At 35.7% G+C, this 19,955-nt stretch overlaps 1 protein-coding gene across 15 annotated transcripts in view; it reads left to right on the top strand.

Annotated features, from left to right (window-relative positions):
* The window catches only part of ANKS1B (ankyrin repeat and sterile alpha motif domain containing 1B), a 1,252,139-nt gene that overhangs the window by 462,453 nt on the left and 769,731 nt on the right, over positions 1-19,955 (top strand). For all 15 annotated transcript variants that reach the window (XM_001150610.7, XM_009426057.4, XM_009426061.4 and 12 more), the window contains exon 10: positions 16,924-17,089. In XM_001150610.7, coding sequence (XP_001150610.1) covers positions 16,924-17,089 — 166 coding nt within the window. The remainder of the gene's footprint in view (positions 1-16,923; positions 17,090-19,955) is intronic.

Here is a 19,955-nt window from a genome sequence, read left to right as displayed (position 1 = left end):
CTTAGAACCTAGGTCCCTTTGAGTATCTGGAAAGCCTTCCCAAGAAGGACAGGCACAAACAAGCCTGTGCTGCGAAGACTACAATAAAGACCTAACTCTTCAGTGTCCAGACACTGATGAACATCTACAAGCATCAAGACCATCCTGGAAAATATGACCTCACCAAATGAACTCGGTAAGGCACTAGGGACTAATCCTGGAGAAACAGAGGTACATGACCATTCAGACAGATAATTCAAAATAGCTGTGTTGAGGAAACGCAAAAGAAATTCAAGATAAGACACAGAAGGAATTCAGAATTCTATTACATAAATTTAACAAAGAGAATGAAATAATTAAAAAGAATCAAGTAGAAATTCTGGAGCTGAAAAAACACAATCAACACACTGAAGAATGCATCAGAGTCTTTTAATGGTAGAATTGATCAAGCAGCAGAAGAAAGTGAGCTTCAAGACAGTCTGTTTAAAAATACACAGTCAGGCCAGGCACAGTGGCTCATGTCTGTAATCCCAGCACTTTGGGAGGCCGAGGCAGGCAGATCACCTGAGGTCGGGAGTTCGAGACCAGCCTGACCAACATGGAGAAACCCCATTTCTACTAAAAGTACAAAATTAGCTGGGCATGGTGGTGGGCACCTGTAATCCCAGCTACTTAAAGGCTGAAGCAGGAGAATCGCTTGAACCAAGGAAGTGAAGGTTGCAGTGAGCCGAGATCGTGCCATTGCACTTCAGCCTGGGCAACAAGAGCGAAACTCCATCTCAAGAAAACAAAAAACAAAACAAAACAAAAAACACAGTCAGAGGAAGCAAAAGAAAAAACAATAAAAAACAATAAAGCGCAACTACAGGCTCTAGAAAATAGCCTCAAAAGGTCAAATCTAAGAGTTATTGGCCTTAAAGAGGAGGTGGGGGTAGAAAGTTTATTCAAAGGGATAATACTGGAGAACTTCCCAAATCTAGAGAAAGATATCAACATTCAAGTACAAGAAGATTATAGAACGCCAAGCAGATTTAAACCAAAGAAGATTACTTCAAGGTATTAATAATCAAAGTCCCAAAGGTCAAGGATAAAGGAAGTATCCTAAAAGTAGCAAAAGAAAAGAAACAAATAACAAATAACAGCTCCAATATGTGTGGCAGCAGACTTTTTAGTAGAAACCTGGCAGGCCAGGAGAGAATGGCATGACATATTTAAACGGCTGAAGGAAAAAAACTTTTACCCAGGAATAGTATATCTGGTGAAAATATGCTTTAAGCATGAAAGAGAAATAAAGATCTTCCCAGACAAACAAAAGCTAAGGGATTTCATCAACAACAGACCTGTCCTACAAGAAATGTTAAAGGGAGTTCTTAAATCTGAAAGAAGAGCATGTTAATGAGCAAGAAGAAATCATCTATAGGTACAAAAGTTACTGGCAATCATAAGCACACAGAAAAAAACAGAGAATATTATAGCACTGTAATTGTGGCATGTAAACTACTCATATCTTAAGTAGAAAGATTATACAATGAGCCAATCAAAAATAACAACTACAACAACGTTTGAAGACATACACAATACAATAATACATAAAGAGAAGCAACAAGAAGTTAAAAAGCAGGCAGACAAAGTTAAAGTGTAGAGCCTTCATTAGTTTACTTTTTGCATGTTTGTTTAAGCAATCATTGTTAAATTGTCACCAGTTAAAATAATGGATTATTAGATAGTATTTGCAAGGCTCATGGTAACCTCAAATCAAAATACATACAATGGATATACAAAAAATAAAAAGAAAGAAATTAAATCATAGCACCAGAGAAAATCACTTTCACTAAAAGGGAGAAAAGACAGAAGGAAAGAGGGAAGAGAATAGTGAATGAGAGTCTGAATGAGAAGACTGACTTCAAATAGAGTGGCCGAATAGGTGAAAAAACAAGAGCCAGTGATCTGTGCCTGCAAGAAACACAGATCATCTATAAAGATACATATAGACTGAAAATAAAACGATGGAAAAAGATACTCCAAGCCATTGGAAACCAAAAAAGAATAGGAATAGCTATATTTATATCAGACAAAGTAGATTTCAAGACAAAAACTATAAGACAAGTCAGACAAAGAAGGTCGTTATATAATGATAAAAGGGTCAATTCAGCAAGAGGATATAACACTGATAAATATGTGTGCACCCAACCATGGGGGCACCCACATATATAATGGAAACATTATTAGAGCTAAAGAGACAGATAGGCCTTAATACAATAATAGCTAGGTATTCAACATCCCACTTTCAGCATTGGACAGATCTTCAAACAGAAAATCTACAAAGAAACATTGAACTTAATCTATACTATACATCAAATTCACTTAATAGATATTTACAAAACATCTCACTCAATGACTGAAGAATACACATTCTGTTCCTTAGCACATGGATCATTCTCAAGGATAGGCCATATGTTAGCTCACAAAACAAATTTTAAAACATTCAACCAAATTTAAATAATATTAAGCATTTTCTCTGGCCAAAATGGAATAAATAATCAATAACAAGAGGAATTTTGGAAACTATACAGACACATGAAAATTAAACAATATGCCCTGAAATGACCAGGAGTCAATGAAGAAATTAAGAAGGAAATTGAAAAATTTCTCAAAACAAACCATAATGGAAACACAACATACCAAAATGTATAGGATATAGTGAAAGCAGTACTAAGAGGAAAGTTTATCCTATAAGTGCCTACATCAAAAGGAAGAAACACTTCAAATAAACAACCAATTGGTGCATCTTAAAGAATTAGAAAAGCTAGAGCAAACCAAATTTAAAATTAGTAGAACAGAAATATTAAAAATCAAAGCAGAGATAAATGAAATTGAGATGAAGAAATCCATACAAGATATCAGTAAAACAAAAAGTTGTTTTTTTGAAAAGATAAACATTGACAAACCTTTAGCCAGACTAAGATTGACAGACATTTATCTAGACTAAGAAAAAAAGAGAGAAGATCCAAATAAATTCAGAGATGAAAATGGAGACATTACAACCTATAAAGCAGAAATTCAAAGGATCATTAATGGGTTCTATGCGTAACTATAGGCCGATAAATTGGAAAACCCAGAAGAAATGGATAAATTACTAGACACAGACAACCTATCAAAACTGAGCCATAAAGAAATTCAAAACCTGAACAGACTAATAACAAGTAATGAGATTGAAGGTGTAATAAAAAGTCTCCCAGCAAAGAAAAGCCTAGGACCTGATGGCTTCACTGCTGAATTCTACCAAACATTTAAAGAACTAATACTAATCCTACTGAAAGTATTCCAAAAAGTAGAGGAGGAGAGAATACTTCCAAACTCATTCTACAAGACCAGCATTACCCTGATACCAAAACCAGACAAAGACCCATAAAAAAAAATACTGGTCAGTATCTCTGACTAATATTAATGCAAAAATCCTCAACAAAATGTTAGCAAACTGAATTCAACAATATATTAAAAAGATGTTTCATCATGACCAAGTGGGATTTATCACTGGGAGGCAAGGATGGTTCAACATATGCAAATCAACCAATATAATACATCATATCAACAGAATAAGGGATAAAAACCATATGATCATTTCAATTGATGCTGAAAAAGCATTTGATGAAATTCAACATCCTTTCATCACAGAAAACCTTCAAAAAACTGAGGATAGAAGGAACATATCTTAACATAATAAGAGCTATATATGACAGACCCACAGCTAGTATCATACTGACTGGGGAAAAACTGAAAGCCTTTCCTCCAAGATCTGGAACACAGCAAGGATTATCACTTTTGCCACCGTTAGTCACCATAGTACTGGAAGTCCTAGATAGAGCAATCCAACAAGAGAAAGATATAAAGGGCATCCAAATTGGAAAGGTAGAAGTCAAAGTATTCTTGTTGGCTATATATATTCAAGCAATTCTCCTGCCTCAGCCTCTTGAGTAGCTGAGATTACAGGCGCCCACCACCACACCCAGCTAATTTTTTTTTTTTGTATTTTTACTAGAGAAAGGGTTTCACCACATTGGCCAGGCTAGTCTCGAACTCCTTACCTCAGATGATCCGCCCATCTTGGCCTCCCAAAGTGTTGGGATTACAGGTGTGAGCCACCACACCTAGCATAATCTTATATTTGGAAAAACCTAAAGACTCCACCAAAAAGAATGAGAACTAATAAATTTAGTAAAGTGTCAGGACACAAAATCAACATACAAAAATCAGTAGCATTTCTATATGCCAACAGTGAACAACCTGAAAAAGAAATCAAAAGAGTTATTGCACTTACAATAGCCACAACTAAAATTAAATAACTAGGAATTACCTAAAGAAGTGAAAGATCTCTACAATGAAAACTATAAAATACTGATGAATGAAATTAAAGATCATACAAGAAAATGAAAAGATATTTCATATATATAGGTTGGTAAAATCAGTATTGTTGAAATAGCCATACTACCCAAAGCAATGTACAGATTTAATGCAATCCCTACTCAAATACCAATGATATTTTTCACAGAAATAGAAAATGCAATTCTAAAATTTATATGGAACTACAAAAGACCCAGAAGAAACAAAGCTATCCTGAGAAGAAAAGAACCACACTGGAGGAATCACATTACCTGGATTCAAATTATACTACAGAGCTATGGTAACCAAAACAGCATAGTACTGCATAAGAACAGGCATATAGACCAATGGAATAGAATAGAGAACACAGAAACAAATCCACACATCTACAGTGAACTCATTTTTTACAAAGGTGCCAAGAACATACATTGGGAAAAAAACAGTCTTTTCTTTTCTTTTTAATTAATTTTATTTTAAATTCCAGGATACACATGGAGAACATGCAGGTTTGTTACACAGGTAAACATGTGCCATGGTGGTTTGCTGCACCTATCCACCCATCACCTAGGTGTTAAGCCCCACATGCATTAGCTATTTATCCTGATGCTTTCCCTCCCCCTGCCTCCCTGACAGGGTCCTGGGTGTGTTGTTCCCCTCCCTGGGTCCATGTGTTCTCATTTTTTAGCTCCCACTTATGAGTGACAACATGAAGTGTTTGGTTTTCTCTTCCTGTGTTAGTTTGCTGAGGATAATGGCTTCCAGCTTCATCTATGTTCCGGCAAAGGACATGATCTTGTTCCTTTTTATGGGTGCATAGTATTCTGTGCTGGCAAAACTTGATAACTATATGCGGAATAATGAAACTAGAACCTTATCTCTCGCCATATACAAATATCAAATGAAAATAGATTAAAGACTTAAATCTAAGATGTCAAACTATGAAACTGCCATAAGAAAAGTTTGGGGAAACTCTCCAGTGCATTTGGTCTGGGCAAAAAGTTTTTGAGTAATACCCCTCAAGCACAGGCAAACACAACAAAAATGGACAAATGGGAGCACATCAAGTTCAAAAGCTTCTGCACAGCAAGGGAAACAACACAGTGAAGAAGCAACCCACAAAATGGGAGAAAATGCCAACTAATAATCTGACAGGTGATAACTAGAATATAAAAGCAGTCCAAACAACTCTATAGGAAAAAATCGAATAACCCACTTAGAAAATGGGCAACAGATTTGAATAGACATTTCTCAAAAGAAGACATACAAATGGCAAACAGGCATATGAAAAGGTGCTCAGCATCACTGATCGTCAGAGACATGCAAATCAAAACTACAATGAGATATCATTTCACCCCAGTTAAAATGACTTTTATCCAAAAGACAGGCAATAACAAATGCTGGTGAGGATGTGGAGAAAAGGGAACCATGGTACACTGTTGGTGGGAATGTGAGGAAAACAGTTTGGAGGTTCCTCAAAAAACTAAAAAGGGAGCTATCATGTAATTCAGCAATCCCATTGCTGGTTATATACACCCCCCACCCCCAAAGGAAAACACTATATGGAAGAGATGGCTCTACTCCCATATTTGTTGCAGCACTGTTTACAATAGAAAAATTTGGAAGCAACCTAAGTGTCCATCAAGAGAAGAATGGATACAGAAACTGTGGTACTTATCCACAGCAGAGTACCTATTCAACCATAAAAGAGAGATCCTTTTATTTGCAACAACATGGATAGAACTGGAGGTCATTATGTTAAGTGAAATAAACCAGGCATGGAAAGACAAATATCACATGTTCTCACTTATTTGTGGAATCTAAATGTCAAAATAATTGTACTCATGGAGACATAAAGTAGGATGATGGTTACCAGAGGCTGGGAAGAATAGTGGGGGTCTGAGGGTGGGAGTTGTGGATGGTTATTGGGTTCAAAACATAGTTAGAAAGAATAAATAAAATTGAGTATTTGATATCACAACATGGGCGCTATAGTCAATAACAATTTAATTGTATATTTTAAGATAACTAAAAGGGTATAATTGGACTTACGTAACACAAGGATAAATGCTTGAAGGGATGGATACCCCATTTTCCATGATGTAATTATTACATATTGCTTGCCTTTATCAAAATATCAAATGTACCACATAAATACATATACCTACTATACACCCACAAAAATTGCATGTTTAAAAGTTTTTTTAAAAAAAGAAAAATGATAGAGGCCAAATGTCAAGAAAAAAGCAAAAACTACTAATCTATTTTGAGCCCAATATTGCTAGACTGGAGAAAATTGAGTCTTGAAGGAGTCAGAAATTGTTGCATTGCAGTCCTTTTAATCCCTCTTGCCTATTACCAGGATTAACCATCAAGGATATGTTGGCAGTTAATCTGTGTATTGACGTCAAGGTTTCCCAGTGCAGGGAAGGGGACATACAAAGGCTTGAAAATTGGCAGAGCTAGATACTACCTAACAATGTGCAGAGTGTCCTCTTTCCCTTAGTTCTGGCAATAAATATCTGGTCATAGTCATTTTTATCTTTGACACAATCACATGAACACTAGATCTGGTGCCAGAAGACCAAGGTTGGATCCCTAACATTTCCATTAACAAGATGCTTAATATTGGACAAGTCACTTAATAATTTCAGTCCTAGTTTCTGGATGGCGGTGATAGTAGCATTGGCTGGATTGTTGTGAGGGCTAAATGAGAATCATCTGGGCAAATAAAATAGTATTCACTTTGCAGATGATAAAACACTGCATAAATATAAGTTGTAATTCTTCCCACAGTGGGGAATTTGTGGTAGTTTTGGATTTGTGATAGTTTGAATCTGTGATTGTTTTTGGATGACATTGTTTCAGACTTTGACAAATGTTTACTAAGTACGTACTATATGAAGATTATCATGGTTCTTGCCCCTATGGTGCTTTAATTCTAGCAGAGGTTGCAAGCCATGAAATTCTAACTGATATGGTAATTTATGCATTTATTTTTTCATCATATATTCATAGAGTCCTACTATGAACATGAAATTTTGCTAGGTGCTAGATAAGTATGTCTTTAGAAATTAATCCCATTTATCTTATCAACTAATGGGATTACGTTTAAACTTATTACTCAAGGAACTTTGTTTCTTCTTTCCTATCTTGTTAATTAAATGAATTTACTATTTAGATCATTAATGTATTTAATGAAATCATTCAGCAAGGAAATTCTGAGATATTATGAGAGATGGTGTTAAATGTTTAAAAAGAATCAACATGTTCTATGACTAGCATTTTATGATTCTCTCATCAAATAAAGTTATGATGAAAATAAATGAGTTTGCTTTGACCTTACTTACTCTTAGAAGCTTCATGCTAGTTTTGAAAATGAATTGATTAGAAGAGAGGCAGGACTGGAGACAAAGAAGATAGTTTGGAAGTTGTTCCAGCAGTCAGGTGAAATATAATGGTGGTCTGGACTAGCATGTGGTAGCTGGGGTGGAAAGAAATAAATGTGTTTGAGGTATAATTCAATGGCAAAGTATAGGACTTGAGGATTTATTGGGAATGACAGAGGAAGAATGAAAAGTGAAGCATATCCCAGGTTCTTTTAGTGCCTGGGTATATGGAAGTATTGATTACTGATAGGGAACAAAGGAGAAGGAATGATTTGAGGAAAACTTAACAAAATGTTTCAAAGTTTTTCTTTTTGAAAAATAAACATGAAGTTAATAATTAATGCCTTGGAAAAGATTAACATGATGAAATATTTATCCTACCAGATAGTAACATCAATTTAAACGCTCCACTAATCAAGACAGTGTAATTCTGGTACAGACATACTTCACAAATGTTGTGAGTTTGGTTTCAACCACCACAATACAGTGACTATTACAGCAAAGCCAGTCACATGATTTTTTTGGTTTCCCAATGCATATTAAAGTAATGTTTACACTATACTGTAGTTTATGAAGTGTGCAATAGCATTATGTCTAAAAAAGAGTACATACCTAATTAAAAATACTTTATTACTAAAACATGCCAACGATCATCTGAGCCTTCAGTGAGTCATAATTTTTTGCTGGTGGAGGGTCTTGCCTTGATTTGAATGGCCACTGACTGATCAGAGTAATGGTTGCTGGAGCTTAGGTGACTGTGACAGTTTTTTTTTTTTCTTTCAACTTTTAAGTTCCAGGGTACATGTGCAGGATGTGCAAGTTTGTTAGGTGAACGTGTGCCATGGTGGTTTGCTGCACAGATCAGCCTATCACCTAGGTATTAAGCCTAGCATCTATTAGCTATTCTTTCTGATGGCCTCCTCCCCCTGCCTCGCTGACAGGCCCCAGTGTGTGTTTTTCCCCCCATGTGTCCATGTGTTCTCATTGTTCAGCTCCCACTTATAAGTGAGAACATGTGGTATTTGGTTTTCTGTTCCTGCATTAGTTTGCTGAGGAAAATGGCTTCCAGCTCCATCCATGTCCCTGCAAAGGACATGATCTCATTCCCTTTTATGGCTGCATAGTATTCCATGGTGTATATGTACCACATTTTCTTTATCCAGTCTATCATTGGTGGCCATTTGGGTTGACCCCATGTCTTTGCTATTGTGAACAGTGCTGTAATGAACTTATATGTGCATGTATCTTTATAATAGAATGATTTATAATACTTTGGGTATATACCCAATAATGGGATTGCTGGGTCAAATGCTTTTTCTCCTTCTAGATCTTTGAGGAATCACCACACCATCTTCCACAATGGTTGAACTAATTTACACTCCCACCAACAGTATGAAAGCATTCCTTTTTTTTTCTGCAACAAGCCAGCATCCGTTGTTTCTTGACTTTTTAATAATCATCATTCTGACTGCATGAGGTGATCTCATTGTGGTTTTGATTTGAAATTCTCTAATGATCAGTGTTGTTGAGCTTTTTTTCATGTTTATTGGACAATGAATGTCTTTTTTTGAGAAGTGTCTGTTTATGTCCTTTGCCTGCTTCTTAATGGAATTGCTTTTTTCTTATATATTTAACTTCCTTATAGATTCTGGATATTAGACTTTTGTCAGATGGATAGATTGCAAAAATTTTATCCCACTCTGTAGGTTGTCTGTTCACTCTGTTGATAGTTTCTTTTGCTGTGTAGAAGCTTTTTAATTTAATTAGGTCCCATTTGTCAATTTTTGTTTTTGTTGCAATCACTTCTGGCATTTTCAGCATGAAGTCTTTGCCCATGCCTATGTCCTGAATGGTATTGCCTAGATTTTCTTCTAGGGTTTTTATAGTTTTACATTTTATATTGAAATCATGAATCCATCTTTAGTTAATTTTTGTATAAGGTGTAGGGAACGGGTCCAGTTTCAATTTCCTGCATATGGCTAGTCAGTTCTCCCAGCACCATTTTTAAAATAGAGAATCCTCTCTCCATTGCTTGTTTTTGTCAGGTTTGTCGAAGATCAGATTGTTGTAGATGTGTGATATTATTTCTGAGTTCTCTATTCTGTTCCATTGGTCTATGTGTCTGTTTTTGTCACCAGTTCCATGCTTTTTTCATTACTATAGCCTTGATTATAGTTTGAAGTCAGGTAGCGTGATGCCTCCAACTTTTTTCATTTTGCTTGGGATTGTCTTGGCTATTCGGGCTCCTTTTGGTTCCATATGAATTTTAAATTAGTTTTTTCTAATTCTGTGAAGAATGTCAATGGTAGTTTAATGGGAATAGCATTGTCTATAAATTACTTTGGACAGTATGGCCATTTTCACGATATTGATTCTTCCTATCTGTGAGCATGGAATGTTTTTCCATTTGTTTGTGTCATCTCTGATTTCCTTGAACAGTGGTTTGTAGTTCCCCTTAAAGAGGTCCTTTGCCTCACTTATTAGCTGTATTCCTAGGCATTTTGCTCTCTTAGTAGCAGTTGTGAATGGCAGTTCATTCATGATGTGGCAGTTCATTCATGATTTGCCTGCAGAAAAGGCCATTGATAAAATTCAACATCCCTTCATGGTAAAAATTCTGAATAAACTAGGTTTCGAAGGAACATACTTCAAAATAATAACAGCCATACATGACAAACCCACAGCCAACATCATACTGAATGGGCAAAAGCTGGAAGCATTCCCCTTGAAAACCAGCACATGACAAGGATGCTGTCTCCACCACTCCTATTCAACATAGTATTAGAAGTCCTGGCCAGGGCAGTCAGGCAAGAGAAAGAAATAAGGGGTATTCAAATAGGAAGAGAAGAAGTCAAACAATATTTGTTTGCAGATCACATGATCCTGTGTCTAGAAAGCCCCATCATCTCAGCCCAAAAGCTTCTTAAGCTGATAAGCAATTTCAGCAAACTCTCAGGATACAAAATCAGGGGGCAGTTTCTTAAAATAAGAGAACAATGTAGTTTTGCTGAATTATTTGAGTCTTCCTTTCATGAAAGATTTCTTTGTAGCATGCAAAGCTGTTTGATAGCATTTTACTCACACTAGAACTTCTTTCAAAATTGGAGTCAATCCTCTCAAACCCTGCCACTGCTTTATCAATGAAGTTTATGTAATATTCTAAATCCTTTGTTATCATTTCTACAATGTTCACAGCATCTTCACCAGGAGTGTATTTCATCTTAAACCACTTTGTTCGCCCATAAGAAGCAACTCCTCATCCATTCAAGTTTTATCATGGGATTACAGCAATTCAGTCCTATATTCAGGCTCCACTTCCAGTTCTCTTGCTATTTATCCATCACATCTGCAGTTACTTCCTCCACCAAAGTCAAACCTATCAAAGTCCTCCCTGAGGGTTGGAGTCAACTTCATCTAGACTCATTGATGTTGACTTCATCCGATGAATCACAAATATTCTGAATGGCATCTAGAATGGAAAATCTTGTCTAGAAGGTTTTCAATTTACTTTGCTCAGTTTCATCAGAGGAATCACTTTCTATGACAGCTATAGCCTTATATAATGTATTTCTTAAATAATAAGACTTGAGACTCTAAATTAATCCTTGATCTATGGGCTGGAGAATACATGCTGTGTTAACAGGCATGAAAACAACGTTAATCTCTTTGTACAGCTCTATCAGAGCTCTTGGGTGATCAGTGGCTTTGTCAATGAATAGTAATATTTTGAAAGGAATCTTTTCTTGTGAATAGTAGGTCTCAATAGTGGGCTTAAAATATTCAGTAAATCATGCTGTAAACAGACATGCTGCCAACAGACATGCTGTCATCCAGGTTTGTTGTTTCATTTATAGAGCATAGGAAAAGTTGATTTAGCATCATTTTTAAGGAATCTAGGATTTTTGGAATGGTAAATGAGCATTGGCTTCAACTTAAAGTCATCAACTGCACTAGCCCCTAACAAAAGAGTTGGACTGTCCTTTTAAAGTTTGAAGCCAAGCATTGACTTCTCTTCTCTAGCTGTGAAAGTCCTAGATGACATCTTCTGGTATGAGGCTATTTCATCTACATTGCAAATCTATTGTTTAGTGTAGTCACCTTCATCAATTGTCTTAGCGGGATCTTCTGGATAACTTGTTGCAGCTTCTCCATTAGCATTTGATGCTTCACCTTGCACTTTTATGCCATGGAGATCGTTTCTTTCCTTAAGCCTTATGAACTAACCACAGCCAGCTTCAAACTTCTGCAGCTTCTTCACCTCTGGCAGCCTTCATTGAATTAAAGATAATTAGAGTCTTGCTCTGGATTAGGATTTGGCTTGTGTGAATGTTGTGGCTGGTGTGATCTTCTATCCAGACCACTGAAACTTTCTGCATATCAGCAATAAGACTGTTTCCCTTTCTTATCATTTGTGTGTTCACTGGAGTAGCACTTTTAACTTCCTTCAAGAACTTTTCCTTTGCATTCACAGCTTGGTAGCTGTTTGGCACAAGAGGCCTAGCTTTTTGACATGTCTTCTTCACTAACCTTAATCATTGTTAGCTTTTTATTTAAAGTGAGAGACATGTGACTCTTCTTGAATTTGAACTCTTAGAGGCCATTGAAGGGTTACTAATTGGCCTAATTTCAATATTGTTGTGTCTCAGGAAATAGGGAGGCCCAAGGAGAAGATGAGACAGGGGAATGGCTGGTTGGTGGAGCAGTCAGAACACATACTACACTTATGCATTAAGTTCACTGTTTTATATGATTGTGGCTTGTGGCATTCCAAAACAATTACAACAGTAACATCAAAGCTCACTGATCACAGATGGCCATAACAGATATAATAATAATGAAAAATTTGACATATTAGGAGAATTACCAAAATGTGACACAAAATAAGAACATGTTGGAAAAACAGTGCTGATAGACTTGCTCAATGCCCGGTTGCCATAAATCTTCATTTTTTAAAAACTGCAATATCTGTAAAACACGATACACCTTTAGGTATGCCTGTACTAGAATAGACGTATATATGGAACCAATTAGAAAGTCCAGATACAGATTCAATTATATGTAAACATAAGACATATACCTATTATCACAGGAATTCTATTTCAAAATAGTTGAATATGTAAACAAAATATATGAACAAGAATGTTTCCTTCAAAGCAAAACATTAAAATTTCAATATGATAGGATTGGCCAAATAAATTATGACCAGGTATATATTGGGACCCAAGTTCATCATGTAGACATGTAATTGTCATTGAAAAGGGTATAAAATATATCATTAGAGGTAAATAACAGATTAGGAAGTATTTTATATAATACTATACTTATATATAATATTTTAATAAGATTTACAGAATATCCTTTGAACCCTCCTGCCACTTTGGGTAGAAAACTGCAAATGCTATCCTTAAGATTCTATAGAATCTACAGGGCATACAATTTCCATTCTCATTATCATCTCTTGATTTCATTTATTTTTCTCGTCTGCTGTCTGTTCTTGACTCTTCCCCATCACTACTAGAATAGGCAGCATAACCCTGGTTACTTGCTCCAAGAGACTTCATATTGGAAAATTTATAATAACATTATCCTAAATAGCAAAACACCTAGGAAACATTTAAAAGTCCATTATCAGAAGAATGTGTAAATGAATTGCGGTAATCTTAAACAATGAGCTCCTGTACCACACTGAAAATAGATGAAATTCAGAAACATAATCTTGATTGAGAAAAATCACAGAAGAACTAGAGCATTTGATACTATATATATAAAGTTTGAAAGCATACAGTACTAAAAATTTATTTTTTATTGATACTTACATGTATAGTTAAAATTTAACACAATCCAAGGAATTAAAAACACAAAGCTCAGAAAGCATTTAGCCCTGGTAGAGGAGGAAAAAGGGTAAGATTGGAAAGATGAACATGGGGTGGGTTGGGGGACAGGTTTCAATGATATAATGGTAATATTCTACCTCTTAAACTGAGTAGTGGACACACATGGATCCATTTTTTAAAAAAAATTATCTTGCATATCCTCTTTTGATGGTCACTTGTCAGATATTTTGTTCAACTATCTCTCTTTCTTGACACTGAAATATTTGGTTACAAAAGCATTGTTTCACTATCTTCGTTTTTACCAACTCCTTCCCTCGGGGGCCTCACCTTCCCTGAGGAAGCCAGGTTCTACAAAGACATATTCTAAGAAGAAATTATGGCCCTCCATTAGGAAGCAGAAGAGGGAGTACTTCATTATTATTTAAAATATTTTTTCTTTCCTTTGCACATACTCACATGTCCACACACATTCACAGAGTGAAACAGTCTGGGAGGATGGTCACCAAAATATTACCCTCAGTTATCTCAGCATGCTTGATTTTCATGTGATTATTTTCCTCTTTCTTTATATTTTCAAATTATTCTCTAAGAAACCTATATACTTCATTCTTAAGGAAGAAAGCAAATTAACCCATGCTTTGTGATTAAATTTCAAAGTGGTTTTCGAGGCTTTAAAAATCCTCAGAAGTGTTCATACACACTGTAAAATTCCAACTTAACTAAATCCATGGGTTGTTTTGATTAATTTAATTTCAGGATGGAACTAGGAGTTTAACTGGAGACTCTTTTTTTCATAGAATCTTTACAATCTTATCGTTGTAATCTGAGTTTTTCACTTTTTATATGCAAACTGCTGAACAATATTAACTGAACTGAAAGGCAAAATAATTTACATTTGAAAAAAAATCATTTCCATAACTTATAGTTAGCTTTGTTTAAAGGACACTAGAGACTGTTCAGTTGATCAATACGTATTTATTGAGCATCAACTCATCAACTATTGGCAGGACCTGTATTAGATTCTAGGGACAGAGTAGTGGACAAGACAAATTCCAGCCTTCATGGAGCTTATAGTAACCTGCTGGACTCATTGTACAATGTGTTTCATCCACAATTTTATCAGCAGATAATTCTGCTGGAAGATTTTCAGTAATGAGGAATTCCTTCTGTTGCTTTCTAATGCTATTTGTTAACTCATTTTATAGTGCATTTTTATTTGAAAAGGTAAACAATATCATTAATTCGTAGAAAATTATTTTTTGTATTGAGCCAAATTTGCCCTTCTTGACTTATAAGCATTAGTCTTTGTCTTGTCTTTATGGGCTTTAGAATAAATCTACCACAGTAACTTTTCCCCATCCCCCCCTTTGCGGGATAGTTGTTGAGGGATAGCCTTTCAAATCATTGAGAAAACTATTATGTGGCTATAAGGCTTCTCTGGATAGAACACTGCAGTTCCTTTCATCGTTTCTTCTCTGACATGGTTTCAGAATTATATGCCATCCTGATTACTTTCCTCTGGATGCCTTCTACTTTGTCACCCTTTGTTGTTAAAAATAAATTACTCCCAATTTCCTGCTTTCAATGGAGTATCATGACCATAATTGACTCTCTGATGTGTGAGGGTCTGGTATTGTCTGAAAGCAATTACCCTGACCTTGAATTCTGCTGTACTGTAGAAAAACTAGGAATTCGTACTAAATCTTTGTCAGCCCTAGAATATACTTAGGGAGATTTTTCAAAAATATTAGTCTATTTTCTTATTCGTCTTTTTCTCGATTGTGAAGCATACTTTATAAAAGTAGCACATACAGATGGTCTGCAACTCATGATGGTTCAACTTACGAGTTTTTGACTTTGCAATGGTGTGAAAGCAGTGTATGTTCAGTAGAAACCGTACATCAGATTTTGAATATTTTCCTGGGCTAGCAATATACCCTACGATAGATACTCTCTCATGATGCTGAGCAGTGGTAGCAAGCCACAACTCCCAGTCAGCCACAAAATCACAAGGGTAAGTAACTAATATTCTACAATGTACTGTGTTACCAGATGATTTTGCCCAAGTATACGCTAATGTAAGTGTTCTGAGCACATTTAAGGTAGGCTAGGCTAAGCTATGCTGTTTGGTAGGTTAAGTGTATTAAATGCAGTTTCTACTTACAATATTTTCAACTTACTTTGGGTTTTTTTGTAAAGTTGAGGAGGATCTGTAGCAAAAATAAAATATGATTAATTGTGAATTTCATCATGCAGAATTTCACAGTCTTCTCCAGCAGACTGTGAACTTCTTCAGAGCAAGGATTATGGCTCATTAGTTTAAAAACAGTCCAGCATTTAGCACATTATATATATATACATATATATATATAATATATAAATATGCTATATATATTCTACATATATATAGTAGATGCCCAATAAGTATTTGTTGACCAATTAATGCCTTATGTACAGGAAATGAAAATCTTATAAAATGAAATAAATTCTAATTTTTAGAATATATCAAAGAATCAATCATATAGAACTGGACCTATATTTTATCCTAACCTGAAAAGAGTACCTTAGTATATTAGTTAATGGTATTTACAAGGAAAAATACTAGTGTGCTGGATGGCAAGACATTTAACTCTAAATGACAGAAAACCCAATTAGCAATGGCTCAAACTGTAAGAATGTTATTATTTATGTAAGAAGACTGGAGAAACTGGCCCTGGGTCTATTTGAGCAGCTCAATGATATGATCAATGTCCCAGGCTCTTTTTATCCTTCTGTTGCTATTCTTGGCTTGTTACCTTTTTGATCTGAAGATTCTTGCCTTTTGGTCACAAAATGCTTGCCCTAGCTCCAGATATCAAAACTGCATCCAAAGAGAGGAGCCTGGGGATGGCCTTAGCTCTGAAAGAGCCTCCTTATATGCTTCTTCCTTGGGGAAAAATTTTTTCCCACCAGCCTTTTAGCAAACTTCATCTTACATCTAATGGGCCAAAGTTGAGTTATATGGGTGTCTCCAGGAGGCTGGCAAAGGAGTAGAGTCTTGGGAATGACTGTTGATTAGTTAACCAGCAGTTTATGCCACAACTAGATAATAGATATATATTACAAAAAAGGGCAATACCTTTACTAATTCAGTAATAAATTCAGTCCTTTTAAATTATGAGGACTCTTAAAAATATCACTGATATTGGGTTTACATGATTCTATAATTTATTCAAACAGATGAATCATCAGCTGTCAATCACTTTGGAAAGAACTAATGAACCTGATTATCTTTTCTAGTTTTTGTAAATTAAACAAGGCTGTTTCTTCATCACAAAGCTGTTTTTATTTTTTCTTCTTTTCAGGAGTCCTATCCAAAGAAGAGAAATTACACTATGGAAATTGTACCATCTGCTTCTCTGGATACATTTCCTTCAGAAAATGAGAACTTTCTGTGTGATCTCATGGACACAGCTGTTACAAAGAAACCTTGCTCCTTAGAAATTGCAAGGGCACCTTCCCCAAGAACTGGTAATATCTCTTACTCACAATTGGCCTGATTCAATTTACTTGCTTGTTCATATGAAGATGCATCATTAACATTTTGGTTTCCTACTATGTTATCAAAATGAAAGTTCCCCCAATGTAGTTCCAATAATTATTTTTTCATTTTGAAGTGAGTCCAGGTAGGTCAGAAGGTTTTATTTTGAAGTCTCCTAACTTCCTGGTAAAAGCCATAATGTACATGGTAATGCTTTGATGAAGATGCTTTGAAACCTTTTAATACTGAAAAAACCTTCTAGGTAAGATACACAGCTTTGGTTCCTTCAGGAGTTCACAGCCATTTGGTAGCAATTTTTGTATCATTTTCTGTAGCCTATCTGTTACCAAGTTATCAAATCTTACTTAGCTGCTTTATATATTTCATGTCTTTTATGGCATTATCAGATTCATTATTTTGTTTTATTTTTTGCATTACAAACTAGTGAACAAAGCAAGGCAAATATTATCCCTATTTTGCTGATAAAGAAATTAGAGTTTTAAGAGCAATAGTGGGGCCTATGCTTGAAGATGGATTTTTGACTACAATTATAGTTTCTTTCTATTACTTTAAGAAAGAATACAGAGTGATTATATGAAAGCTAATGAAGGAGGAAATTTTCAAGTGGATGGTCAATATATTTGATGCTGTGAAGGAGTTGTAAGAAAAATTCTGAAGAGAGGCTTTTTTTTTTTGGTTTGGTAATGCAGTCGCAACTTACTTTTGAATAGTAAATTTTAGAAGTGATGTGGTACAAGTAGATGTCTGGAAGTTAATAGTGAGACATTGGGAAATGGGAAATAAGACACTGGGAAATGGAGTAGAGAGTACAGATGACTCTTTCAAGGAGATTACAAGAAGAGGTATGATAGTAACATAAGAAGAAAGCAGGCGCAAGAGGGAAATAGCTGGTTTATGTTAGGATAAATAAGACTTGATCAAGTTTAGAGGAATTTTCTGGTAGAGCAAGGTATTGAAGATAAAGAATAAAAAGACAGAACAGAATGGGTAGAAGTTAAGACTCAGCTAGTTTAGGGAAACACAGACCTTGCTTCCCCAGAGAGTAGCGAGAAGACAGCATGGTTATGAATATAGAGAAATTCTGAAATATTTATTTTCAAATGGATTCAATTTCTGGGTAAGATAAAAGGTTATTGACTGAAAGTAAGAGCTAGATCTTAAGAAGGGTTAAATTAAAATTCAGTCCAGGAGCGATGGCTCATGCCTATATTCTTAGCACTAGCCTATTACAGACACTACCTCATGCCTGTAATCCTAGACAAGGTGGGTGGATCACTTGAGCTCAGGAGTTCAAAACTAGCCTGGGCAACCTGGTGAAACCCCATCGCTACAAACAATTAAAAAATTAGCTGGACGTGATGGCACATGCCTGTAGTCCCAGCTATTCAGGAGGCTGAGGTGGGAGGATTGCCTGAGTTTCGGAGGTCAAGGCTGCAGTAAACCGTGGTCACACCACTGCACTGCAGCCTGGGTGACACAGTGACACCCTGTCTCTAAATAAATAAGTAAATAAAATTCAGAAAAGCCATTATACGTAATAGTCTAGGGAATTCTGTACAAGTGAAAAAAATGGATTTTTGAGCAGTACTGAGGCTAGGGTGTTAATGAATCATAAACATACAGAAGGAAGACTTTTAAGGTAATAGTGTAGTAATGAAAATAGTAAATTTATTGAGCATTTATTATGTGGCAGATACTGTTCTAAGTGCTTTATATGCATTATTCCATATGATTCTTACAATGCTGTGAGGTATTAATATCATTATTCTCATTTTAGAGATAAGGAAACTGAGGCATTGAAACACTAGCTGGCCTCCCAAGGTTACATGTTAATGAGGGGTAGATTTGGTACTTGACCTTGAGTTGTCTAACTTGTGCTCTTAAACACTATGCTATAGTGCTGCATTTTACTAGGGGATGAGGTGGGGTAGATATTAGGAATCAAATACTGAAACCCTCAAGAAATATAGAGATATGACTGGAGGTCCACATATGATAACAATAAAATTACAAAAAGAATGTTATAATAGAACAGTGTAAACTTCAGATGAGCATCAGAGTTTGGATGAAGGCCAAATAATAGAAAGTGACCCACAGCGGTCATGGAGAATGAAAACAATGCTGACCCCAGGCTATGGAAGTTGACAAGAATGAGAACTTTTCCTTTTCCGTAAGAGAGATAATGAGGGAAATAGCATATTCAGGGGGGGAAGCTTCATTAAAATAGGAAAATGCAGGAAATAGATATGCAAAATGTGAAAGAGCTTTAATTGGGGCACAGAGGGTAGGGGAATATCAGGGGTGATAGAGGAAGGAATGCAAAATTGAAGACACAGCTATGTATTGATTAAGTAGTCAAAAACTAATTGAGTTCTTATGCATGCTGGGGCACAATTCTGAATGCTGAGGATACAAGGATGAAAATGACATGGACACAGATAACAAGGCTGATGAGGCTCAGGTCAACTCTTGCTGAAAACAAATAAAAATGCTGGATACGATATAGAAAAGAAAACTTCTTAAAAGTATCAAAAAGCTGATATGAAAATTACAGAAATCGAATCACATCTAAATTAGGAATTTCTTTTTATTAGTTGGTTAGTAAGAAATAATCAAGCCAAAACATTGGTGAGGGTAGGAAATAAATGCTGCACTAAAGTCACATTTGTCCTGGGGGAGCTTACTGAACCTGCTAATGAACTTCAGTGCTCAAGGCTTCTGTGGCTTTGGATACTGAAAACAAATATCTGCACAGCCTGTCCAGCTCAGGGACTGTAATAGGAAATCCTTCCTCCATAGAACTAGGATTCCAAGGGCTACAGCCTCAGAGGAATC

Source organism: Pan troglodytes, chromosome 10 (genome assembly GCF_028858775.2).
Source record: "Pan troglodytes isolate AG18354 chromosome 10, NHGRI_mPanTro3-v2.0_pri, whole genome shotgun sequence".
NCBI lineage: Eukaryota > Metazoa > Chordata > Mammalia > Primates > Hominidae > Pan > Pan troglodytes.
This window is presented reverse-complemented; position numbering and strand designations above follow the sequence as displayed.